Source organism: Heterodontus francisci, chromosome 9, assembly GCF_036365525.1.
Source record: "Heterodontus francisci isolate sHetFra1 chromosome 9, sHetFra1.hap1, whole genome shotgun sequence".
Taxonomy (NCBI): domain Eukaryota; kingdom Metazoa; phylum Chordata; class Chondrichthyes; order Heterodontiformes; family Heterodontidae; genus Heterodontus; species Heterodontus francisci.
This window is the reverse complement of record NC_090379.1, coordinates 39183717-39211672: the sequence shown is the minus strand read 5'-3', so window position 1 is coordinate 39211672 and position 27956 is coordinate 39183717. Positions and strand designations below refer to the sequence as shown.

The 27956-nt window shown below is 40.2% G+C and overlaps 1 protein-coding gene across 1 annotated transcript; it reads left to right on the top strand.

The window, feature by feature from the left end:
* Positions 1-199: 199 nt before the first annotated feature.
* Positions 200-22160, top strand: LOC137373685 (kelch-like protein 28). Its single transcript, XM_068038852.1, has 5 exons — positions 200-346; positions 5738-6636; positions 12235-12678; positions 14456-14664; positions 17262-22160. Exons 2-5 carry the CDS (start codon positions 5738-5740, stop codon positions 17423-17425), a joined length of 1716 nt encoding a protein of 571 aa, XP_067894953.1. The 5' UTR covers positions 200-346; the 3' UTR covers positions 17426-22160.
* The last annotated feature ends 5796 nt before the right edge of the window (positions 22161-27956 follow it).

The following is a 27956-nucleotide window of genomic DNA, read 5'->3' as shown; positions in this document are numbered from 1 at the left end:
TTATGCATGAAGCACGCTGGGAATTATAGTTCTAACGTGTGCCATTGAAAAGGCGATGCTGCGGCGATGAAAACTACAATTCCCACAGTCGCTTGATGCTTGTCACTTGACTATGTGTAAAGAAATAGATCGTAAACTTGTACAACTATGAGGATATTGTATTTTTAAATATTTAAGTTTTTTATAGTCTTTCATTCAACTGTCTTTCGTCCTTTGGTTTGTTGTTATATTAATCTTAGCCGGAAATTACGCACACCCCACCTGTTTTGTATTTGTGTTTGATAGGTTTTTGGGGGATTTGTTCATTCATCTTCTGCTTGGCTGGTTATCGTTGTAATTATATCAGGTGAGTTTGTTTAGATTTTGTATGCCACAAATTTTTATAGAGTTTAAATATAGTTGCTACTAAATATGTTGTAGTAATATTTGTTGATAACAGGCCCAGGCCCCTAATCTAATGGATAACTCCAGTGAATTGACAGGTTAAGTTGTCGAAAGTTAAAAGGCATGATTGCAAAATTAAATAGGTATATATGAGCTGTCTTTTGTTTAGTGTTAGTTTAAAATATAAATTCAATATTTTAATGGAACTAATGCCACAAATCGAGTAATACATCTTGAAACAGTACGAACTTCTTTGTTTTAAGTTTTGAAGTCATTGTTCTTTCAAACTAGTTTTCCGAATATTGGCCTTATTTCATTAGATAAACCGTCAAACCCTTGTCTAACGCAAATTAAATATTAATTGGATCGTTTTAATGGCCTAAAGCCCACAATACTGATAATTTAGTTTGCAGCTGCAGTTAACCGAGTAGAAGTCTCGAGCGTGCCTCCAAACTCTTCACTTGAGAGGAATTAGATTTTCAAATGAACAACGATGTTGAAAAGGCAGTTACAAAATGGTTTAAAGTGGCACAATCTGCCTAATATTATGTTGTAATCAGAAACCAACAATGTTTATAAGGGCAAATTGGTAATTATCAACCAGAACCCCAGTCTATCTACCTGAATGGTTTACATGCTCATCTTGAATGTTAAATACCACAACTCACTTTTTAAAAAGCTAAACTGGTTGCATGATGAAAGCAAAATATTGTAATACAAAAAGTGCTTTATATTTAAAATTGAAATCAAATGCATTTTTTTATTCATTTGTGGGATGTGGGTGTCATTGGCAAGGCCCTCATTTATTGCCCATCCCTAATTGCCCTTGAACTGAGTGACTTGCTAGGTCATTTCAGAGGGCAGTTAAGAGTCAGCCATATTGTTGTGGGTCTGGAGTCACATGTAGGCCAGACCAGGTAAGGATGGCAGATTTCCTTCCTTAAAGGAAAGGACATTAGTGAACCAGATGGAATTTTACAATAATCGACAATGGTTTCGTAGTCACCATTTAATTAGCTTTTAATTCCAGATTTATTAATTGAATTCAAATTTCGTTATCTGCCGTGGTGGGATTCAAACACACGTCCCCAGAACACTAGCCTGGGCTCTGGATTACTAATCTAGTGACATTACCGCTATGCCACCACCTCCCCTAAATCTCTGTTTAACGTGAGGCATTCTAAACTGTAGATTGCAAAATCTGAATTGCACTGCAGTGGTTATAGACGAGCTGTTCAAAATGTCTAAATCTCTTTACCATACGAAGCAATGGCTGAAAGTTTTCCAACTTTTTCTAGTGTTTCCCTGATTTTATTTATAAAGGATCAGTCTTATTTCAAAACCAGCATCTATAAAATATAATGTTAGCTGTCAGGTATAGTGATTGTACAATATGATGTCTAATTGTTCTCCAGACTTAAGTCAGTATGCACAACTTCCAAATTTTTTTCCCTTTCAAACTTGAATTGTGCATTGGGAAAGTATTTCGAGCTGTATAACACAGTTGAATTACAGCTTGTGATGAGAGCAATTTAAGATAATTAATTATACAAGAGTTTGATCACCACTAAGTCATAATGACATGTTTATTTTCTATATTCTATTGCTACTGATACTCTAAATGTTGTGACAACATGGTAACATTTCTTTAACAATGTCTTAAATATTCTTTGACGGTAACTGAAATGTGTCGAACAGGAAAGTTGAAGGTTTGCTTTGCCTGTGGGATTTTTCCTGACATTGGAGAGGTTGTGCATAGTGCTGCACTACTGGACCAAAAAGACTTGAATTTATATAGCATTTCATCACTTTACAGAAAATGAAGTACTTTTGAAGTGTAGTCACTGTTGTAATGTAGGAAATGCGGCAGCCAGTTTGCACGCCACAAACAGCAAAGTAGTAGTAATCTGCTTTTGTGATGTTTATTGAGGGATAAATATTGACCTGGACACCAGGGATAACTCTCTTGCTCTTCTTTGAAATAGTGCCATGGGATCTTTTATATCCACCTGAGCAGGTAGTTGGGACCTTGGTTTAACTGAAAGACAGCATCTCTGACAGTGCAGCACTCTCTCAGTACTAGTACTGGAGTAAAAACAAGAAACGCTGGAACCACTCAGCAGGTCTGGCAGCATCTGTGAAAAGAGAAGCAGAGTTAACGTTTCGGGTCAGTGACCCTTCTTCGAAACTAGTACTGGAGTGTCAGCCTTGATTTTTGTGCTCGCTCCCTGGAGTGGGACCTGAACCCAGAACCTTGTGATTCAGCGGCGAGAGTACGACCAACTGAGCCATGGCTGACACTACAGTCTATTAACCAGGACTGATATTTTTGTGCTCACAGAAATGAAGAACAATACCAAAGCTTTTTAAGGAGAACAATTGTCAGGTTGCCCAAATCTAATGTCTTGGGTACCTATTACTGTTGTCATTATAATGGCAACCACTGATAGCAATCTATACTAAATTGATTTATGGTTTTCAGAAGGTTAATTTCTTCCCGGGAAATGGAAGTGGAGCAACGAAATAGTGAAAACAAGAAAAAGGGACTGTGTAAAAACAGTCTGAGAATGGCCTCAATTCAGAGCAGGCAAGAAGAGCCAAATGCCTCTTTCTGCTCTAATGCATCTGCCTTTATTTTTACATGGCTATAATTTATAGGGATCATATTGTGTTTGTTTAGAAAAGTTGAGCTGGATGCTTAATGAGGGTCTGACTACTTTCTTTATACTTTGTATCCGCCTTTCTTCATTTTACTATTTTTTTTGCATTGCAGTACATTAAATGTGGATAATTAGCTAACCAAGGGAACTGACCAATTATTTAATGAGGTATCACTTTTACTGAACAGAGATTTATACATGTGCAACTTTATTCCTCTCTGATCATTTTGTGCTTACTACAATGAGAGATGTTGGGTATTGAATGCAAGAACTTTCTATTTGGAGCATTCTGTTAGCATTGAGTATTCCCAGGTCAACCATAGCACAGTCAGATTGCTGGAATTCTGGTGGAATTAATAATCTCAGAGTCAACAAAAGCACTGTGACATTCACAGCAAGTCTTCCTTTACTCAGCTGTAACTAATAGTATCTTTGTCAAACTTGGATCACTCCTGCTGCACCAGATGGAAGCTTCAGTTTCTCATAGCTGTCCTTGTGCGCTTTCTGAGAGAGTTTGTGAGCTGGTTTTACTGGCCAATTCACAATAGACACTGGGTTGAAACTACCCAAATTGACTTTGATAAATCCTTACAATGAACGAGAATCCTTAATTCCTTTTATCTGTGTTGGTTTCAATTCTTCTCCTAGTGGTGAAAGGATTGTGTGTTAATCCACTGTACCACACAGCTGCATCAGCCCTGCAGAAGTTTAACACCAATCCAGAACAAAGCAGTACATTTGTTTAGCATGCCATTCACGAGCTTAAATCTCCACCACTGGTGTACTATGGCTGCAGCATGCGCCACCACAAGATGCACTGCCGCGATTCATTAACATTTCTTTGGCAGCATCTCTCAAACTGCAACCTCCACCACCTAGAAGAGCAAGAGCAGCTGGTGCATGGAAACACAGTCACCTTCAGGTTCCCCTCCGAGTCACAGACTTTTCCTAACTTGGACATATATTGCCATTCCTTCATTGTCTCTGGATCAAAATCCAGGACCTTCCTACCTAACATAACCACATTGTGCAGCAGTTTAAAAAGGTGGCCCACCTCCAGTTTCTCCAGGGCAATGAGGGATAAGTAACAAATACTGATCTTGACAGCGACAGCCATATTCCAAGAATGAATATTTTTAAAAATTGTTAATCTGTGTCACTCTTTAAAAAAAAAGTATTTAATTTTTTGCGGTTCATTGCAGATAGCAACTATATAACATGATTGAGCTCAACTCTGTGGAGAGTTTCTTTGAAATGTGGACGTGTCTCACAATTTGGGAAAGGATTTCAGGGATTTTGGGTTCAGTTTGCTTTGAGATTCAGGAGATATAAAGCTGTGTATATGTTTTAATGCCCCTTTTCAGGTTCCGGAAGGGTCACTGACCTGAAACGTTAACTCTGCTTCTCTCTCCACAGATGCTACACGACCTGCTGAGTATTTCCAGCATTTCTTGTTTTTATTTCCGGTTTTAACTTCATAATTTTGGGTACAGTTAGTAGAAGGTGGAGGGAAACATTGAAATTGCAAGTACCACCTAGATTAATATTCCACTGCACTACTTCCTTTGTAAATGATTGCAGGTGTGGTAGTGCTCAGTTGCTCAAAAGCTGCAGTTAGCCTTTTGTATAAAGTCAGGGCACAGGATTTGAATTGACTGCGATAAGAGACTTACTGGAGAACTGGCCAGTTGTTTCATGAATATTGCCATTCAAAGTTCTCAAATAGATGCAAACATTGCTTGTACCTTTTTTATTCTTTCATGGGATGTGGGCGCTGCTGGCAAAGTTGCCTATCGATAATTGCCCTGGAGAAGTTGGTGCTAAGCCGCCTACTTGAAATGCTGCAGTCTGTGTGGTGCAGGTACTATTGGGTAGTGAGTTCCAAGATTTTGAACTAGCAATGATGAAATGATATATTTCCAAGTCAGGATGATATGTCATTTAGAGGGGAACTTGCAGGTGGTGGTGTTTCCATGCACTTGCTGCCTTTTGTCTTTCTAGGTGGTAAAGGCCGTTGGTTTAGGAGGCGCTATCAAGAAAGCCTTGATGAGTTCCTGCAGCGCATCTTGTAGCTGATGCACACTGCGGCCATGGTGTGCGGTGGTGGAAGGTGTGAATGTTTAAAGTGGTCGATGAGGTACCAATCAAGCAAGCTGCTTTGGCCTTTAACAGCTAGAGTTGTACAACATTTTTTCTACTGGCGAATGGATTGTTGAGGGGATTGTCTCATGCCCATTTTAAACCAGGATGAAGAACAGCATGCATTCAAAAAAAAAAACTATTACTGGATCTATACATTCAGTACTGTCATTTGAATTATTGACCTGTTTTGTAAAATATTCTAGATTGCCTTGTGACTTGACTACATGTAATGAAATACTTGCCAGAGAGTAGCCTTAGTAAGCGCATCTGAAATTAATATATTAGTGGTTTTAAATTATTTTGTTAACTGGCAGCAAGATTTTTAGTAACCACTGATGTATCTTGTACTATTGTTTCAAGAACTTAAATATTCTAATTTCATCTTTTGAGAAGGGTTTGAGACTATTTGAAACAATTTTTATTTCAAGAAAATATACCTCAAGCTTTTGTTTAATTTGTTTTATACCGAATTGGAATATTGTAATGGATAAATATTTTTAGTTACAATTGAATATTTTGTGCTGATAATTACCTTCTGTTCTCTCCTTCAGATGGACCAGTCCCCTCAATCCTATATGCTTGCCAATCTGACTCATCCACATTCTGAGCAGTTACTGCAGGGATTGAATCATCTTCGGCAGCATCGTGAGCTCTGCGACATCATCCTCAGGGTTGGCGATGTCAAGATCTATGCCCACAAGGTGGTGCTGGCCAGCATCAGCCCATATTTCAAAGCCATGTTTACTGGGAACCTGTCAGAGAATGAAAACTCCGAGGTTGAATTCCAGTGTATTGATGAAACTGCTTTGCAGGCTATTGTAGAATATGCATATACAGGAACTATATTCATTTCACAAGATACAGTCGAATCTTTACTACCAGCTGCAAATTTGCTTCAAATCAAACTAGTATTGAAGGAATGTTGTGCATTCCTTGAAAGCCAGCTCGATCCTGGCAACTGCATCGGTATTTCCCGGTTTGCTGAAACATATGGTTGCCATGACTTGTACCTTGCTGCCAACAAGTACATTTGTCAGAATTTTGAAGAGGTATGTCAGACTGAGGAATTCTTTGAGCTGAACCACACAGAGTTAGATGAAATAATTTCAAATGACTGTCTGAATGTTGTGACTGAGGAGTCTGTTTTTTATGCATTAGAGTCGTGGATTAAATATGATGTGCAAGAAAGACAAAAATATCTGGCACAGCTGTTGCACTGTGTCCGATTGCCATTGCTAAGTGTGAAGTTCCTGACAAGATTATACGAAGCAAATCAGCTAATTCGTGATGAACATACCTGCAAGCACCTTCTAAATGAAGCACTTAAGTATCATTTTATGCCAGAGCACAGATTTTCCCATCAGACTGAGTTATTGACCCAGCCACGTTGTGCTCCCAAAGTACTGTGTGCTGTTGGTGGAAAAACTGGACTGTTTGCTACATTAGACAGGTAAGTCATTCAAGCAAGGTAAAATTCAAATTGACATGCAGCGCATATTTTCATTCTGATAATGAGGAAACGAGTGTAGAAAACATCAGCATCTCCCTCATTTTATCTGCATAGATTTTGATGGATGTGTACCTATTATGGTGGTGGATCATAGTGGTATGTAATAGAAATATTCCACATTGTACACACTGTCTCAATCTGCTATGCCATTGGCTGAATGCAGTAGGGTATATTGGCTTACAATACAACTATATGCTTGGATATTGCTGTACAAGAATGCCTGTACAGAAATCACACAGTCAAATGTATACACTGTTCACTATCCCTCATTTCTATTGTCTTTCCCATAAGGATATATGTTTTGACTCCAATATTTTTGACTTTTGTGCTATATTTGGTAAGTCCCTGAATCTAAAGATAAAAAGATGACTGACCAGAGAGCCCAGCTCATTTTATTGGTCTTGAGTTGACCATTCAAAGCTTTTTCCCCAACACGAAGAAATATAAATTTTTAGAGTATGAAGGGGAGAATCCCTGTTCTTTAGACATTTCAGTCAAGGTAAAGCAGATTTGAAAAGTGTCCCCTAACCATTTTTGCAAACCATGTTTGACACTGCATTTAATTTATCCTTCATGCAGTATGGGGCTACAATGTTTGGGGAGTCTCGTTGTATTGATTCAGAGTGATGATGGTTATTGTTGCAAAATGGAAATTATCCTGCACTGATGCTACACTTGTATCCTAAGTGTGGCGATGGGTGTTGGTGGTGGACACCAACTGAGCTGACCAAAGAAATTGTAAGATGCTTCTATTTAAATGTATCTGTTCACTGAGACAGAGTTCTGTTTTTCCACTCTGGTCAGGAAGAACTTTTTCTATTTGAAAACAGACACAAATTATAAATGGAAGGTATACCCATGGGCATACATTTCCTCCATATGAGGCTGAGAAATAGCAGATTTAGTTGCTCATGAACTCTCTAGTCTGTCAGACATGTAGGGAAAATGTGCTGTTGAAATTCATGTCAGTACATTCACCTCTATCAAATCTGGCATGTAGCTAGGCATAAACTTATAGGTATTACATTTGTATGTAGGTGTATCCATGCAGCAGATATCTGGAATATTGTAATTAACCTGCACTCTTCTACACCCCAACTCATTTGTTTTAAATGAAATTCTTCAACACTTATTCTCTTAAGGATTTGTAACAAGTGTAACTGGCTGCTTAAGGACCTGATTTACTATCTCAGTAAAGACTGGTTTATCTTATTAACCAGTCTTGTTCAGTAAACCTTTGGTCCTAGGGTACCTTTGGCAAATAGACATGTCTAAAGGTTCTAAATGTTTAATGAATGTAACTTTAAAAAGCCTTTGGATGCATAAAGAATGACAGCTGTTTTGGGGCTATTTTCAAAATCTGGCAATATTTCTTCCAGGAGAGGAAGATACAGATTGCTTGATTACCCATAAATTTTTAAATGATTTCCAAAAAGCAACTAACATTTTGAAATTGGGCTTTATTATTGGAACATTTCAAGATCAAATGTTCTATATTTAATTTTAAGTAGAATGTTGAACGATCTGGCCAAAGCCGTAGGGCATAAATTGGAGACAGTCTTGCTCTGGTTGAGGAGTGCTTTGGTCAGCTGATACCTTGAGTACTGTGTCCAATCTGGTCACAAGGGAGGTAATCAAAAGTAGTTCAGAAAAGAACCATGAGAGTGATGCCTTGCATCAGAAATGAGAGTTGTGTGGAAAGATGGGAGAAACCTAAGCCGTTTAACCTTGAAAGGAGGCGATTGACAATTAGTTACTTTTTTATTTTAGCTATCCTCATTTTTAAAAATATGTTTAAGTGGGCCAAACATCTCAACTTTACTGTTATCACCCTTTTTAAAGGGAGACATTTGTGTGAATCCCTTTTGGGAAAGTAAGAGAAGGGGGAGGTTTAGGCCTACTAAGTACCATAGTTCCACATGCCTATTTCAAAATAGAACCAGGCATTATTGAAGAAACAGTTGAACGTTGTTTTTGGATTAGTGCCCTAAGGGGCTGAATAGAATTCTTCATTTGTATTTATCGTTTGCGGTCTTTAGAAAATGTCTGATAATTGTATTTATTGCTCTGTATGTCCAAGATCAGCTTGTATGCCATGAGATGATAACTTTCTTTCTTTGGCCTCCTTATCTCGAGAGACAATGGGTATGCGCCTGTAGGTGGTCAGTGGTGTGTGGAGCAGCGCCTGGAGTGGCTATAAAGGCCAATTCTAGAGTGACAGGCTCTTCCACAGGTGCTGCAGAAAAATTTGTTTGTCGGCGCTGTTACACAGTTGGCTCTCCCCTTGCGCTTCTATCTTTTTTCCTGCCAACTGCGAAGTCTCTTCAACTCGCCACACTTTAGCCCCGCCTTTATGGCTGCCCGCCAGCTCTGGCGAACGCTGACAACTGACTCCCGCGACTTGTGATCAATGTCACAGGACTTCATGTCGCGTTTGCAGACGTCTTTAAAGCGGAGACATGGACGGCCGGTGGGTCTGATACCAGTGGCGAGCTCGCTGTACAATGTGTCTTTGGGGATCCTGCTATCTTCCATGCGGCTCACATGGCCAAGCCATCTCAAGCGCCGCTGACTCCGTAGTGTGTATAAGCTGGGGATATTGGCCGCCTCGAGGACTTCTGTGTTGGAGATACGGTCCTGCCACCTGATGCCAAGTATTCTCCAGAGGCAGTGAAGATGGAATGAATTGAGATGTCGCTCTTGGCTGACATATGCTGTCCAGGCCTCGCTGCCATAGAGCAAGGTACTGAGGACACAGACTTGATACACTCGGACTTTTGTGTTCCGTGTCAGTGCGCCATTTTCCCACACTCTCTTGGCCAGTCTGGACATATCAGTGGAAGCCTTTCCCATGCGTTTGTTGATTTCTGCATCGAGAGACAGGTTACTGGTGATAGTTGAGTCTAGGTAGGTGAACTCTTGAACCACTTCCAGAGCGTGGTCGCCAATATTGATGGATGGAGCATTTCTGACGTCCTGTCCCATGATATTCGTTTTCTTGAGGCTGATGGTTAGGCCAAATTCGTTGCAGGCAGCCGCAAACCTGTCGATGAGACTCTGCAGACACTCTTCAGTGTGAGATGTTAAAGCAGCATCATCAGCAAAGACTAGGTTCTGTTTTACAATATATATTTCCTACCAAAAAATTGGCTATTGAACATTGGGCTCATGTATTCTATTTTTTTTTTTAAAAACGGTCCTGTGCTACTAACCAATAATTGCAATTGCTTCACAGAACAGGTTTAATTAAGTTTAATGCATATTAATGATCAGATGTAGTGGAGATTCGTTAATTGAAATTAATCAATAGTGGAATTAGCATAAGGCTATGTTTATTCCTTTTAGCTATGCACCCATGACAAAAGCTTGCGTAAAGCATTTTAAAGCTGAAAAATAGAAGATTTGAAAGCCAAGTAAAAGTAGCATGGCATCTAGAATTGCATCAAAAATGATTGTGTTGAGGGGCAGCTGTATTTATATTTTTCAGATTGCAGAACTTGTAATTATAGTCATAAGTTTATATAAACAAACTTCTTCCTTTTGTCACTAATACATATGTTAGCTCCTACATAACGCCAGTATGGATATGACTGGCTGGCTGTGTGTGGTAAAATGGCATGATACTAAATCAGTCCTGTTTTATTTGACTGGCATTCTGTCAGCTTGTTGAAATAATCTTTTGAGAATTCTTTTGATGCTTTTCGGTAGTCCAGTTGCTAATTTTACTTTACTGATGTGTCTACCTTTTGCTTGTAACCTCTAAATCCATTGTTAGAGATTCCAAACCTTTTTTTCAAAAGTGATGGTTGCTATTTTCATATGTCTTCGGAGATTTCAAGGGATGCCTGCTCCCATATCCATAACTAGGGGTCCTAGTTTGTGATAAATGCAGCTTGGTCACAGTTCTTTGGGACTGTGTTGATGAAGAGAGCTTTCATCTTTTCAATTACTACAAACACGAGGGGACATAGCTTTAAGTTGAGGGGTGAAAGATATAGGACAGATGTCAGAGGTAGTTTCTTTACGCAGAGAGTAGTAGGGGCGTGGAACGCCCTGCCTGCAACAGTAGTAGACTCGCCAACTTTAAGGGCATTTAAGTGGTCATTGGATAGACATATGGATGTAAATGGAATAGTGTAGGTCAGATGATCGGCGCAACATCGAGGGCCGAAGGGCCTGTACTGCGCTGTAATATTCTAATTCTAATTCTAATACAAAGTCCCAGTGCAAGTTAGCTTTGTGACATAAAATGAGTTCTCTCCAAACACTATAGCTCAGGACCCTGAGGCATGCAATAGAAAGGCTTCCTTTTGGTCCATGTTGTGCTCCGGGCCTAAGCTTTGAGGGGTATTTGTGACAAAAAGGAAAAATAGTGACACTGAGAGAGGGAGGGCTGCAGCCTGTATTAATATGGTGCTCAGCACCCTGGAGGGGCTTCCATTTATGCAGGAACCTCTTTGCCAAAGCTTGCCACAGGTCATCTGGATTGAGTATTTGTTGACTAATACACGGTGTTAGACTTGTATGTTTAGAATATTAAGTTGTTTTCATTTAAAACTATTCTGCATAGGTTTATCCACCACTTCTGAGTTGTCTATCATAGTTCCACCTCCATAATATTGCCTAATTCCACCCCTGCCTTAGCTGATCAGCTGCTGACACCTTCATCCATGCTGTTGTCACCTCTAGACTTGACTATTCCAGTTTTCTCCTGGCCAGCCTTCCTTTGTCCATCCTTCAGAAACTTAAGCTCATCCAAATCTCCATTCCTGTATTCTAACCTGCACCAAGCCCTGTTCGCTGCCAAAATGCTCACAGGCCTACCGGCAATGCCTCAGTTTTATAATTCTCATCCTTGTTCTCAAATTCCTCCATGGCCTTGCCCTCCCTATCTTTGTAAACATCACCAACCATACAAGCCACAATTCTGGTCTCTTGTGAATCCCTGACTTTAATCACTTCTCCATTGGCAGCCATGCCTTCAGCTGCCTAGGCCCTAAGCTCTGGAATTCTCTTCCCTAATCCTCTCCATCTCTCTACCCTTTCCTTTTAAGAGTCTCCTTTAAAACCTACCAGTTTGGCCATTTGTCCTAATGTCTCCTTATGTGGCTCTGTATCAAATTTTGTTTGATAAGGCTCCCGTGAAGTGCCATGGGATGTTTTACCACATTAAAGGCACTATATAAATGCAAATTGTTGTACATCTGATGCAGAAGCTCTGAGGCTTGGTGTGACTATGGCTAGAAGGTATGTGTCACCCTCCCTCCATCCCTTTTTGTCTGTCGTGTTTGTTCTCGCTCACTTGCTCAGTCTGTCCTTGAAACGTACCTCTTCGACCATATTTTTATTCATATTCTAATATTTCATTTTGGTTCTGTAAATTTTTTTGTCATATTGCACTCCTGTAAAGTGCCTTGGGACATTTTTCCTACTTTAAAGGTGTTATATGAATGTTGCTGTATGCTTCAATCCTTTTTATAAAAAAAAATTAACTGACTTTTCATTTGTATAATTTTTCCTTCCCGATCCCTGCTGCAGTGTGGAGATGTACTTCCCTCAGACAGACTCCTGGACAGGTCTGGCACCACTTAGTAGTCCGCGCTATGAATGTGGAGTTGCTGTTGTCGATCAGAAACTTTATGTGGTAGGAGGAATTGCAACCCACATCCAGCAAGGTATCAATTATCGGAAGCATGAGAATTTGGTGGAAGGTTGGAATCCGGAGACAAACAAGTGGACATCTGTAGAAAGAATGAATGAATGTCGAAGCACTCTTGGAGTGGCAGTATTAGCAGGCGAACTGTATGCATTAGGTGGTTATGATGGGGAAAACTACTTGCAATCTGTGGAAAAATACATTCCTAAAATCAAAAAGTGGCAGCCAGTTGCACCAATGGTGAAAAGTCGAAGCTGTTTTGCAGCTACAGTTTTAGATGGAATGGTATATGCTATAGGAGGATATGGCCCTGCTCACATGAACAGGTAAAACAGTATGTTTGTTACATAAAATACAACATTTTTAAACTTTCAAAAAGTTGTAGATTATCCTAATTTACTTTTAAAGTAATTTGTATTTGTTGAGAGCAAATGGTAGAAATTTCAAAAATATTCATTGTAGTTCATTAAACCAAAACCTTGCTAAGTTACGGTATCAGCAGCACCTCCGTACACTACCCAATAGGTGAATCTTCATGCGTGATTGCTTACCACTAATTTCTACATGCTAATTCAACTTGGTGTGGAGAGCCTGTCTTCACTTGACCTGCAGAATGCCCTTACCTCACCTCATTCAATCCTATCCAGCAGCAATTATTGAATAGTGAACAAGAATGGGAACCCCAGTCACACCACACCCACTTCCTGAGATCAGTTAACTCCGCATGTGCCAGTAATAGAACCTCCAAGTTTCTGCTCTTTCGGTTTTGTTTTTTGTCTTTTACACGGTCATACTTTTACCCGTTAAAATTTCATATGGGCCTGTGCAGTCAAACTTAATAATGAACGTTTGAATTAAGACCACAAGACTTTTACTTGGGAACATTTGTACCAAGTAGTAGTACTTGGGGGGGGGGGGGGAATTCAGAAATTGATCTGTTTCACATTCTAAGATTACTTTGTGACCTTTTTAATCATAAAAATACATGAGTTTAAGTTTTGGATTTTTCAAAGAATGATGAAATAACTCATTGAAACAATTTCTAGAGATTGAGGAAACTTGAAGAAAAGATTACTGTGTTGGCCCAAGAGCTCTGTAGTTTATGTAGTGCCTAATTTCTTGGACAAACCAAATTTGCCTGCCTTTCTAATGACCAAATTGACACTATTTGAGATACTGCACAGAATTTTGTGTGCAGAAGTATTTCTACAACTGAACATTATCTGAACAAATTAGATCCCAATTTGAGTATAGATAACTGCTGGAAGTTAATTTCTTTCTGCAGTATTTTTTTTTTTAACCGTGTTTCTACCAAAAATTGTAGGTATGGTTTCTTGTGTAAATTATTGGACATCATTCTTAACATAATTCCTGTTTGTCCAACCTCCTGACTTTTCAGTTTTTTTGCTATACAAACACGATTTCTATGTTCTTTTATGAATGCAAAATTGTTCTTCTAGGATCTGAGTTTGAATGCAGTCAGTCTGAGTGAACACAAAACTGCCCACATTCAGCAATAAATTGCCAATCTCACTTGATCAGTTTAAATGTAGCTCAAATGAAAGAGGAAAATTCTTGATGCACTTCTGGCATTGTGCTTGAGGGATGTTGTTGAGACAATAGATTTGCACTGGACATGAGTCCTTGAAATTTGATGCTGGGTGCCAAAAACTGGGAAAGTAGTAATTTTCCCAGCACTGATTTCGCTAACTTTGACCAGAAAAATCATCCCAAAAATAAAAATTTTATCAATCTGAAACTGAGTTTTTATCTATGAAAATACTGACACCATTCCAATTTTTTTCCTTGAACTATTGTATCCCTGTGTTTTCCTTTTTTTTCTACAGCGCTGTATCTGGGATGTTGGTAGGGGAATCAAAGTTTTACAGTTAGTGTGCCATTTCTGTTCCTGCTCCCCATTCTGTTTTCTTTAAAGCCTCTAAAATTGGTAGTGGTTTTCAAACTGTTGAAATTAATTTTGCGGAGAGCTACATATATAGTTACTTGTTATCTTATTTGAGCTGCTTCACTTGTACATGATTCTTTCTGGAGCAAGTGGAATTTAACCAACCACTATGTTTTTACTTTTGTATGTAAAAATAGCGTGGAGCGTTATGATCCAAGCAAAGATTCCTGGGAAATGGTGGCTCCAATGGCTGATAAAAGAATTAACTTTGGTGTTGGTTCAATGCTCGGATTCATCTTTGTTGTTGGTGGACACAATGGTGTGTCACACTTGCAAAGTGTTGAGAGATATGAACCCCATCAAAATCAATGGACCTTATGCAGGCCGATGAGTGATCCTAGAACAGGTAAATGAGTATTTAGGAGTCTTGTGTAACAATCTGAAAAAAATTAATGTATGTAGTTTTTCTTATCTTCAAACAAAATTGATGATTTCATGGAATTGCTATAGTTGTGAGAATCATAGAATGGTTACAGCATAGAAGGAGGCCATTCAGTCTATCATGTCCATGCCAGCTCTCAGCAAGAGCAACTCAGCTACTTCCACTCACCTGCCCTTTCGCCGTAGCCCTGCAAATTATTTCTGTTCAGGTACTTATTCAATTCCTTTTTCAATGCTATGATTGAATCTGCCTCCACTGTACTCTCAGGCAGTGCATTCCAGATCCTAACCACTCACTACGTCAAGTTTCTTCTCCTGTCACTGTTACTACTTTTGCCAATCACCTTAAATCAGTGTCCTCTTGTTCTCAACCCTTCTGCCAATGAGAACAGTTTCTCTTTATCTACTCTGTCCAGACACCTCATGGATTTTAAACACCTCCATCAAGTCTTCCTTCAAGCTTCTTTGGAGAAGCTAAGCTTGTTCTCAATCTATCCATGTAACTGAAGTCCCTCATCCCTGGAACCATTCTTGCAAATCTTTTCTGCACCCTCTTTAAAGCCTTCACATCCTTTCTAAAGGCAGTGCCCAGAATTGGGCATAATATCCCAGTTGAGGCCAAAAGAGTGTTTTATAAAGGTTCATCATAACTTCCTTGCTTTTGTACTCTATGCCTCTGTTTTAAAGCCCAAGATCCCATATGCATTTATAACCACTTTCTGAACCTGCCCTTTCATCTTCAACGATTTGTGTACATATACCCCCAGGTCTCTCTGTTCCTGCACCCCCTTTAAAATTGTACCTTTTGCTTTCTATTGCCTTTCCTTGTTCTTCCTACCAAAATATATCACTTCACCCTTCTCTGCATTAAAATTTCATCAGACCACATGTCCGCCCGTTCCACCAGTCTATCTACGTCCTATTGAAGCCTATTACACTCATCCTCACAGTTCACAAGACTTCCAAGTTTTGCATCATCGGTAAGTTTTGAAATTGTGCCCTGTACATCCAAGTCCAGGCCATTAATCTATATCAAAGCAGTGGTCCTACCACGACCCCTGGGGAACACTCTATACCTTCCTCCTGTCTTGGTGGAAAAAAACTGTTCACCGCTACTATCGGTTGCCTGTCACTCAGCCAACTTCGTATCCATGCTGTTACTTTCCTTTTAACTTTGCTGGCAAGCCTATTATGTGGCACTTTATCAAATGCCTTTTGGAAGTCCACATCAACCACATTACCTTCATCAAGCCTCTCTGTTACCTCATCAGAAAGCTCAATCAAGTTAGTTAAACACGATTTGTCTTTGACCAATCTGTGCTGGCTTTCCTTAATTAATCCACATTTGTCCAAGTGACAATTTTGTCTCGCATTATAGTTTCTAAAGGTTTTCTCACCACTGAGGTTAAACTGACTGGTCTGTAGTTGCTGGGTTTATCTTTACACCATTTTTTCTGAACAAGGCTGTAAAATTGGCAGTTCTCCAGTTTCCTGGCACCACCCCATATCTAAGGAGGATTGGAAGATTATGGCCAGGAATTATGCATTTTCTACCCTTCTCTCAGTATCCTCAGATGTATCCCATCCAATCCTGGTGACTTATCAACCTTAAGAACAGCCAGCCTTTCTAATTCCTTCCTCTTTATCAATTTTTAGCCCATCCAGTATTCCAACTGCCTCCTCTTTCACTGACTTTTGCAGAATCTTTCTTGTTAAAGACTCATTTAGTACCTTAGCCATGCCCTCTGCTTCCATGCATAGATCCCTCTTTGGTCCCTAATCAGCCCACCCCTCCTTTTACTACCCTTCCCCTATTTATATGCCTGTAGATGAATGTAGGATTCCCTTTTATGTTAGCATCCTCTCTCTTTGTGTCTCTTGTTTCCTTTTCACTTCCCTTCTGAACTTTCTATATTCAGCTTGGTTCTCACTTGTATTATCAACGTGACATCTGGCATACTTCTCCACTTTCTGCTTCATCTTACTCTGTTATCCAGGGAGCTCTGGCTTTGCTTGCCCTACCTTTCCTCCTCGTGGGAATATACCATCTCTTCTTTAAAAGCAGCCCATTGTTCCATTATAGTTTTGCCTGCCAATCTTTGATTCCACTTTACCTGGGACAGATCCCTTCCCACCCCATTGAAATTAGCCTTCCTCCAATTCAGTATTTTTACTCCAGATTGCTCCTTTTCCCTTTTCCAGAATTAGCCTAAACCATTTGATACTATGATCACCATTCCCTAAATGTTCCCCTACTGACACTTGATCCACTTGACCCATCTCATTCCCCAGAACCAGATCCCAGCAACGACTTCTTCCTCATTGGGCAGAAACATTCTGATCCAGAAAATTCTCATGAACGCACTTCAGAAACTTCCCTCTATGCTATTACTATTCCAGTCTATATTGGCGTAATTGAAGTCCCCCATTATCACTACTCTATAGAGTTTGGAACTCTGTAATTTCCATGCAAATCTTTTAACTGTATAATTTTGGTTTATTTTTCCATCTATTTTACGGAGTTTGTTTTGATCAAATGTTTTTTTCTCCTCCCCATGACAGGAGTTGGTGCAGCCATTGTAGATAACTACCTCTATGTGGTGGGAGGTCACTCGGGGTCATCATACCTGAACTTGGTGCAGAGGTACGATCCGACCTTGGATACCTGGTCAGACTTTGCTGGCATGTTGTCATGTCGATGCAACTTCGGGCTGACTGCATTTTGACGGTTGATTTGATTATGAAGGACATACTGTGGTAATAAACCCTGCATGACAAGATGACCAGTTGTGCTGAGACTGTGCAGCTCCTCAATCTGTTGGGTTTTATTGAAAACCTTGGCTGCTACTGTTGGTTTTTTACTGTGCAGAAAGTTTTCATTCATGTTTTTAATTGAATTGGTTATATTGTATGATTGTACAATTGCGGGGAAGAAAAAAATGATGCCTGAAACAGCCAGGGCTAATGAAAGCTCTAGCTTTTCCACCTTATAAACATTCCCCTCCATTTTAAATAGCTGTTACCTCCATCCTTCCTCATTTTAATCATAAAGGATCACACATTCAAAACCAATAATCAACCCATTGTATGTATGCAACTTGGAGTCCATGTCTGTTTTTGTGCAATGTATGTTCATTGCATTTATCCTGTTCTATTTAACATTAGTGTTTCACAGTAAGAAAATTTGTACATAAGGGCTGCATACCTGTAACTCAATTTTTGAACTTCCCATTGTGTGCTTGCTGTATTGTGTAATGTGATTTATGTAATTGGTAGGGCTGGAATGATAATTTGATAGTATTGTGTAACACGCTATAAACATTTGTGTATGATCGTTTGACAATCTTCCAACTGAACCATAATAAGATCACCTGTTAATATTTAATATTTGATCTGATATTCAAAGGGACTAAACAGAAATGTATATCTAAGAAGGGATCTTAATTGGGTTATATGAAGTTGCAATTGGTACTTTTCATAGCTTGATAATGAGTTTATGAAGTTCTGAACTTATGGTTACAAGCCTGTATTCATAGAACATAGAACACCATTTATGATTTAGGTAGTTACTTGATGGACTTTGACTATGGGCTTCGGTGATTTAATCAGTACTGAAATTTCAGTATTTGTCATGTTATTCACCTCTAATGAGCAGGTGTTGGGTTTGTTGATGTGATCCTTTGTAATATTCTACAGCTGCTGTTGAGGGAGAATAATTAGATTTAGTAACTGGTGCTATCCTAGGATTCAGGACACAGATGTTACATACATTTATTTTGTAATATGTCTGCTCATTAATTATTTTGAATATTTTTACTCCAATGGTTTTGTGACTAGGATTCATATGTGCCTCTGAGCAATCAAACCTAGAGTGAAGGAATAGTTTATATAATGAATTTATGGCACTTTTTTAAACCCTAACCTTGCTGAATAAACTCCAATTGCAGTGATTAACATTGTAAAGGTGGGTTCAGCTGTTCATTGTTATCATCTGCTTTTCATTATGTATGATTTCCCCACTGCCAATGTGTACGTGGACCTGTTTGTTAACTAATTTTGGTTGCCAAGCTTTTATGTTACCTTTTGTATCTACGACACCAGTATGTCACTTTCCATTCTCATCTCAAAGTTGCAGTATCTTGCAGGAATTCTTTTGTTTTTGGCTGTTTAGAATGTACTTTATGCTGATATACAGGAGAAAAAAAAGTATATAATGCAAGAAAAGTTAGAGACATTAACTGATGCTTGAAATAAGTTGTAACAGAAGAAGCACATTTGTAAAATTGATAGGTTTTCCCAATGGATATAAACAACCAAACTGCTGATTTCAATGCACTTGCAATATAGTGTTTTTATTGATAACTAAACTTTGAAAACAAACTGCATTATTTTAAAACAGTACAAATATTATCTCCCTATAAAATGGGCGGCGCAGTGGTTAGCACCGCAACCTCACAGCTCCAGCGACCCGGGTTCAATTCTGGGTACTGCCTGTGTGGAGTTTGCAAGTTCTCCCTGTGTCTGCATGGGTTTTCGCCGGGTGCTCCGGTTTCCTCCCACAGCCAAAAACTTGCAGGTTGATAAGTAAATTGGCCATTATAAATTGCCCCTCGTATAGGTAGGTGGTAGGGGAACATAGGGACAGGTGGGGATGTATGTAGGGATCAGTGTAGGATTAGTATAAATGGGTGATTGATGGTCGGCACAGACTCGGTGGGCCGAAGGGCCTGTTTCAGTGCTGTATCTCTAAATAAATAAAATACTGCAGCTTTTCCTGTACTCTTAATGTGCAAAAAAGTAAGAATTTATGTAATTTTGGCAGAAGTTTGATTACGGCTACAATTAGTTTGTTTTTACTAGGTCAGTAAAGTGCTAGCACTATGTTTGTATACATGGTTGGTAAGCTGTATATTTTAGTTTTATTTGGAAAAGTAAATGGTTCTGAGACTGCATGAACACATGTCTGTGTGCATACGTTAGTGTTTCAGATCAGGCTGAATCATCATACTCGTTTAGTTTCTACCCTAACCGTCCAGAAGTTTCTAGACCTTGATAGTGAAGGCTACAAATGTTTGTTGGTATTTTGAATAAAATGGTGCAATAACATTTTTATATGGGTTTTTTATTAGGTGTAATTTATACTTGTGTAAATGAAAGGATGGGTTGATTTATGAAACTGCCATTGTGCTCTGTAAATATAGTATCTGTCAGTAAAGTGTGTACAGTAAAATTTAACTTGTGCTGTTGCTTGTGTAGATTTAAAACTCCATCCCCTGTATCCTTCCATACTTCCAAGTGCAAGTAGAACAAGATGATGTGCATTTTGCTCCACAAATGACAGCATGATTTAACGTACACTAAAACTATAGTAGTTAGTAAATTAGCATAGTCCCAGAGGCTTGGCACCTTACATATCCTGCTGGTTTAGTAGCACAAGTGTTACTTTTGACGGCAGTAGCTGATATAGCAATAATTACTGTCAGTGATGGGATCTGAGAAAATTGTAACAATTTCAAACATAACTGGCCAAAACTAACAAGAATTTGTTTTAAAAATACACTTAGAAAAAAAAAAGGGAGTTTTAAAAACAATTTGGTATAAAGGATGTGCATAGGATATGTTTTACATGATAAAGTGTGGATCCAGTTGTAATTTTAAATTTTTGGCTCCTTTCTCTACAGTAGAATATAATTGGGAGTGTTTCAGTTTACAGTTTTTTGTTGTTGCATATTACGTACTTCCATTAGTTCAGTAACAATTTAACCTGAGCTGTGACAAAATGATTCTGAAATTCTGCTGTCTGATATGTCATGCTACTATTTTGCTATATACATCTTTAAAAGATCCAACTTGGAACCTTTTTATCATTTAGCCTGTACAGTAGAACTCTGGCTACTTTGTTTACTCGGTGGAAGGCTAAATTCCACAGGCAACATGTTGATATGGGCAAAGCAGCTCTCCTTTATTTTTGCAGGACTCTAGATTCTTCAATGTATAAATGTGGCTTTCAATTTTTTCACAATGAAAATGAGTATTTTTGTTTGCACCATACTCTTCTGAATTATCCAGTTCTTGTATACAAAGAAATTTCAGTACCTGATAAGTTGATTACAAGTAGAAAAATGAGCATTTACCAACAGGAAATGTTGTGCACTAACAATCAAATCTTGTCTTCAGTTTTGGGAAATGCTCAGAGTGGTGCAATCAGTTCAGACATGATACTTTAAAATTGAGTATATGTTGTCATTAACCTAAAAGGTCTTTCTAGAATGAAAACTTTTTAATCATCTGTTGTCATCGAGATTGCCCCATCTCCTGTTGACCTTCAATACCAATAAGAAGTCTTTTCCTTTTTAGACCAGAGGTATATGGAATTTGGATACCACAACTTGCATAATACACCAGTAGATTGGTACTTTATGAAATTCCCATATGCTGTGTTTCCTCCTCTCTTGAAAAAATGTTTTGCTGTAAAAACTGGATGTGGAAAGGGATGTATTTGGATGCAGTGTTAATAATCCCATGTCTTGGACCAGTATTGCTTCCGTGCTCTGCACCAGTGGAAGGCTTGCATCTAAGCAAGCCATAAATAAACAATCTTGCTGTTTTTGATTGATTACTCCACTAACCAAATGTGTAGTTACAGATGTTCTGTTTTTAGATGACTAGAACTGAGGGTGACAACTTGGATAGTTTAGCTCTTAATAGTTCATCAGTCCTTTACCATATCCAAATTTGATCCATTCACTTAATTATCAAGTTTATGAAAATAATGACACATCTGTTCTTTGTTCATTCTCACAAGCCTTTGTGAGATTTCTGATAGATGGAGTCATTTGCAGTAATTGCAACTTTTTAAAATTGAAAGATTTGAACTTTTTATGAATGGCCTAAAAATAACACTTTTTAAAATTTAATTTATATAGTGACTGCTCATAGGATTATTAGGAAAGTTTGCAAATGCAAGTTAATTGTAAATTGAAAAGAGACACGGGCTTGGCTATAGTCATTATTGATTTCATAGCTTGCCTTAACTTTTAACTCAACATTTCAAGAACTGGATATTTTTTCGTAACTGCCTTACACTTAGTGCTATCCTCTAAATCGAGACTTTTTTTAAATGGAACACTGAATCATTTGTAAATGAACGGTAAAGTAAAAACTTATTTGTATTCTGACTTGAGGGAATGACATAATTATAAATGGTTAAATGTTAAAATGTATTGGTGTGTGTCGTTGTATGCTTTGCACCTGCAAATAGCAGGAGTCTTTCGTTTACAGTATGACTATTGTCTTGCCTGCTGTTTCTGGCTTTTTGTTATATGAACAAAAGTGCTAAAGGACTGTTTCACATTATCATTTGAGTTCAGTTTTTACAGTAGTGTCCAGATTTTATGCGCTTTCTTGTGGTGCAGCTGTGTTAAATACTGTTTGTTACAGCATTTCATTGTTTACTAAATAAATACCTACAAAAAATTCTAAACTGTGTTCTTGTATTTCTCCTTTCCCACTTTCCTTGGCTTAGTACTATTAATACTTGATGCTGCATGTCCAGTTTAAGATGATGCAAATCTAGTTGGCTTGACTAAAATGAAACTTTGCATCCGAATATGGGTGGTGCATTTTGTAGCTATGTAAAGATTAGAGTTTTTTTGAATAGATTATGCTACTTTACATTTCACTTTCTAAAACTTATTGGAATAATTTAGTAGACTGCACATGGGAAAGAATTTCGGAACTCCTAAAGTTCAACATTACTAATTTCTAGTGGGGATTCCCCTGCGCGCTCCCCCATCCATATACTATCCCTTGTGATGCTGACAACAATTCATCTCTACCTCTCCACCACCTGGCTTGACCCCTCCACAGCTGTAGGTTTATCAAATTAGATGTTGAACAAGCAGTCTTTTGATGAGCCACAGTTTCATCCAGATACAACAGTGACTACACATTTTATTCATTCATGGGATGTGGGCATTACTGGTAAGGCCAGCATTTTGTTTCCCATCCCAATTGCCCTTGAGAGGGTGATGGTGAGCCTCCTCCTTAAACTACTACAGTCTTTGTGGCGTAATTAAACCTACAGTTCTCTGAAGCAGAGTTCCAGGTTTGTGACTCCGTGACAGTGAAAGAATGGCAATATAGTTCCAAGTCAGGATTGTATGTGACATGGAGGGGAACTTGCAGGCAGTGGTATTCCCATGTGTCTGCGGCCCTTGTCCTTCTAGGCGGTAGAGGTTGCAGATTTGGAAGGTGCTGTCAGAGGCTTGGTAAACTGCTGTAGTGCATTTTGTATATTTTTTTTATAGGTTCCTGGGACGTGGGCATCGCCCATCCCTAATTGCCCTTGAGGTGGTGGTGAGCTGCCTCCTTGAACCGCTGCAGTCCCTGTGGGGTAGGTACACCTACAGTGCTGTTGGGAAGGAAGTTCCAGGATTTTGACCCAACGACATTGAAGGAATGGTGTGTGGCTTGGAAAGGAACTTGCAGGTGGTGGTGTTCCCATGCGACTGCTGCCCTTGTCCTTCTAGGTGGTAGAGGTCGTGGGTTTGGAAGGTGCTGTCTAAGGACCCTTGGTGTGTTGCTGCAGTGCATCCTGTAAGTGGTACACAGTGCTGCCACTGTGTGCTGGTGGTGGAGGGAATAAATGTTTAAGGTGGTAGATGGGGTGCCGATCAAGCAGGCTGCTTTGTTCTGGATGGTGTCGAGCTTCTTGAGCGTTGTTGGAGCTGCACTCTTCCAGGCAAGTGGAGAGTATTCCATCACACTCCTGACTTGTGCCTTGTAGATGGTCAACAGGCTTTGTGGAGTCACGAAATAAGTTGCTGCTGCAGAATTCCTAGCCTCTGACCTGCTCTTGTAGCCACAGTATTTATGTGGCTGGTCCAATTATGTTTCTGGTCAATGGTAACCCCTAGAATGTTGATTAAGGAATCAGCAATTGTAATTTAATTGAATGTCAAAGGGAGATGGTGTGCTTTCTTGTTGGAGATGGTCATCGCCTGGCACATCCCTGGTGTGAATGTTACATGCTAATTATCAGTCCAAGCCTGAATGTTGTCCAAGTCTTGCTGTAGGCGGGCATGGGCTCCTTCATTATCTGAGGAGTTACGAATGGGACTGAATGCTGTGAAATCATCGAGCATCCCCACTTCTAACCTTCCTTTCTTTCCAATTAGGCAACAGCCAACCTCGTTTATTTTTCACTTCTAACCTTATGATTGAGGGAAAGCCACTGTCAAAGCAGCTGAAACATTGTTGGGCCTAGGACAATGCCCTGAAGAACTCCTGCAGCAATGTTCTGGGGCTGAGCTGATTGTGGTTGTTGAAGGCCAACCATCTTCCTTTGTACTAGGTATGACTTAAGCGAGTGGAGAGCTTTTTCCCCCAATTCCCAGTGACTTCAAATTAACTAGGGTTCCTTGACACACCCCGTTGAATGCTGCCATGACGTCAAAGCAGTCACTCTCATCTGACCTCTGGAATTCATTTGTCCGTGTTTGGACCAAGGCTGGAACAAGGCCCTGTGGCCGTGGCAGAACTCAACTGAGCATCAGTGAGCAGGTTATTGGTAAATAAGTGTCGCTTGATAGTAGTGTTGACGATACATTCCATCACTTTGCTAATAATCTGAGAGTAGATTAATGGGGAGGTAATTGGCCAAATTGGATTTGTCCTGCTTTTTGTGGACAGGACATACCTGGGCAATTTTCCATGTTGTCTGATAGATGCCAGTGTTGTAGCTGTACTGGAACAGTTTGACTAAGGGCATAACTTGCTCTGGAGCACAAGTGTTCGGCGCTACAGTTAGGATGTTATCAGGGCCCATAGCCTTCACATGGACTGAATCGAATTGGCTGAAGACTGCCATCTGTGATGCTGGGGACCTCAGGAGGGAGCCGAGATGGTTCATTCACTTGGCACTTCCAGTTGAAGATGGTTGCAAATACTTCAGCCTTTTCTTTTGCACTGATGTGCTGGGCTCTGCTATCATTCAGGATAGGGATACAGCTGCAACTGTTAGATTGGTGAGGACAAGATCAAGTAGGCTTTTGCCTCGCTTGTTCTCTGACCACCTGCTGCAATCCCAGTCTGACAGATATGTCTTTTAGAACTAGGATAGCGAGATCAGTAGTGATGCAACCAAGACACTCTTGATGGTGGATAGTGAAGTTCCCTGCCTAGAGTACATTCTGTACCCTGTGCCTCTTCCAATGTGGCAGAGTACTGATTCAGCCTTTGAGGGAGAGTAGTAGGTTTCCTTCCCCATATTTGACCTGACGCCATGAAACTTAATGGGGGTCAAAGTCAATGTTGAGGACTCCCAGAGCAACTCCTTCACGACTGTATACCACTGCTGCCACCTTGGGTTGGTCTGTCCTGGTGGGATGGGATATACCCAGGGATGGTAATGGATGCGTCTGGGACATTGTAAGGTATGATTCTGAGCATAACTGTTAGGCTGCTGTTCGACTTGTCTGTGGGATAGCTCTCGCAATTTTGGCATAAGTCCCCAGTTGTCCGTATGGAGGACTTTGCAGGGCCAACTGGGTTGGGTATGCCTTTGGGTGTGGTCTGTCCAATTTTATTTGACTTTTCCATAGCTGTTTGATACAATCCGAGTGCTTCATTGGATATGACACTTTGTCATCCTGAGCTCATGAAAGGCACTATGAATGCAAAGTGATTACTTGAAAAATGCATTGGTCCTTTTGCGCATGTGCACTTGATTGGTTGTACCTGGGAACGTGCCCAACCTTGAGTGCCAACTGGGGAAGAAACCTGAAGTGGGGCCTGTCAGCTAAAGCACATTGGTTCCTTAGCCTATATTGCCCTGCTTTGCTTGGTAGACAGCAAGAACCAGGAACTACTTAAGTGGTCTGATCAGCAGCAGCTGACTACCTCCAGCCTTGGGAACAACTTGCTTCAACAGGCCCCACCTCAGGCTACAAGAAGAGACGACTAGAGGTGTGCCCTCCAGTATGCAAACTCCAAGTGTCACTACATGCTGAGGTTCTATCTGTCCCCAGTGTTGCGAAGGATGGGTCTGGTCACGCTGTCGCGGAACGCTCCATGCAGTTGGACCGTGCCGTACCACCTATCCTTCGTGGAGCAGTTTCTGCGGGAAAACACCTTTGACCACCGGTCCATCAGGCAGTGGTCTGCACGGAATGTCCTCAAGGCCCTACGGGAAAAGGAGACGGGGGATTCTGTCGGATGGTTCCCCGAGCAGACCGCCAAAGTAATTTGGCGGAATGCCTCATCACCAGAACTTTCAAACAAGCACCAAGATGTAGCTTGGCTGGTGGTGAGAAGGGCCCTCCCCGTCAGATCCTTCCTGCACGCCCGAAGTCTCGCCCCCTCCGCGCAATGCCCCCGCGGTGGCTGTGGTGGGGAAGAGACAGTTGCCCACCTCCTCCTGGAATGTGTCTTTGCAAAGCAGGTGTGGAAAGAGATGCAGTGGTTTTTGTCGCAGTTCATCCCAAGCAGCTCTAACACAGGAGTCTGTGCTCTACGGGCTGTTCCCAGGGACGTACACCGAGATAAACATCAACTGCTGCTGGAGGACTATCAATTCGGTGAAAGACTCCCTTTGGTCTGCCTGAAACTTGCTGGTCTTCCAGCGCAAAGAGTTGTCCACCACCGAATGTTGCAGACTGGCACATTCCAAGGTCCAGGACTACGTGCTGAGGGACGCACTAAAGCTTGGGGCAGCCGCAGCAAAGGCTCAATGGGGAAAGACCACAGTGTAAGGTTCCCCCACCAAGCTGAACTGAGGGGCTGGATCCATGGGAAACCCCTCGAACTGTATTGGAAAATTTTCATTTGCTGTAAGATGTAAAAATGTATATGGCATAACAAATGAAATGGAAGGGTTGTGAGGGAGATCATAATTGTAATGAAGCTAACGGACTGCCTTTGCACTGTTTGTATTTTTGACTTGGTGCTGTCTGAAACTGTTTGGCAATGTATTTTTCACAGATTTTTATGAATAAAGTATAGTTTGGAAATTAAAAAAAAGATGAGGTGTGCCTGCTTGCCGAAGCATTGTTGCCATTCCTGGGCCTGCCAAAGCAAGTTGTTTCTGAACTTCTGGTGCCTTGCCAAGCCTGGAGGTAGGCAGCTGCTGCTAAAGCTACCACCAGTTGGAGATGTGCATAGTATTCATGCTGCAGGCCAGAGTTGCAGTAATGCACATTTGTTTACTGGTGTGTTGTACTGCTTACCAAGCCCTTTATAAAAAATGGGCCTGGTTCTTGCTATCTACGAAGCAAGGCCTCAGATCTACATTTGTGCATTCTCTAGGGGTTAGTGGCTGTCTTTTTTGGGGGAGAACAACCCTCATGTAATAAGTATGGAACAGCATGCCTGGAGCAGCACCAGGTGTACTTGCAAATAAGGTGCTAACCTGGTGAAGTTGCAGCACAGGACTACATGTGTGCTGAATCATACAATCTGAAAGCACAGTCGGAGCTTTTTTGGCCCATCATCTCTACCAGCACTTTGAAAGAACTGTCCAAATTAGTCCTCTTAAACTGCATGTCCCCACACATACCCATTGGTTTATTTATTTCCTGAAGCAGGGAAAATAAAACTCCAAAGAAGGCAGTTTACCAGATAAGAAATAAAATTACAATTGCAGGATATTGGATAAGAGGATCTTCACAAAGTATTTACTACACTTTGTGAATTCTAACATCACTGTTCTCACATGACTTCCACCTTCCTTAGACTGTTCAGTTATAGCACTGTGAGCTTTGAAACCTGCTTGCCTGTCTGAATGACTGGATCGAATCACATTGCAGAGAACACTGAATTACTCTACAGCAGGTAGGATCAAATTACACAAAAACAAAATTTGCTGGAAATACTCAGCAGGTCTGGCAGCATTTTGTGGAGAGAGAAGCAAAGATAACATTTCAGGTCTGTGACCTTTCTTCAGAACTAGCAAAGGTTAGAAAAGAACTAGGTTTTAAACAAGTGAAGGGGAGGGAGGTGGGGGAGAGAACAAAGGGGAATGTTTGGTGAGGCAGAGGGCAGGAGAGATTAAATAACAAAGCTGTTCTGGGACAAAGGCAAAGAGTGGGTTAATGCTTGTGGTGAAAGACAAAGTATTAGTCCAGAGAGAGTGTTAATAACAGACTAATGAGCAGCTGACATGAAAAGCAGGCGCATGGTTAAAAAATTAAATATTTTAAAAAGGCCAGTCATGTTCTTAAGTTATTGAACTCAATGTTCAGTCTGTAAGCCTGTAGA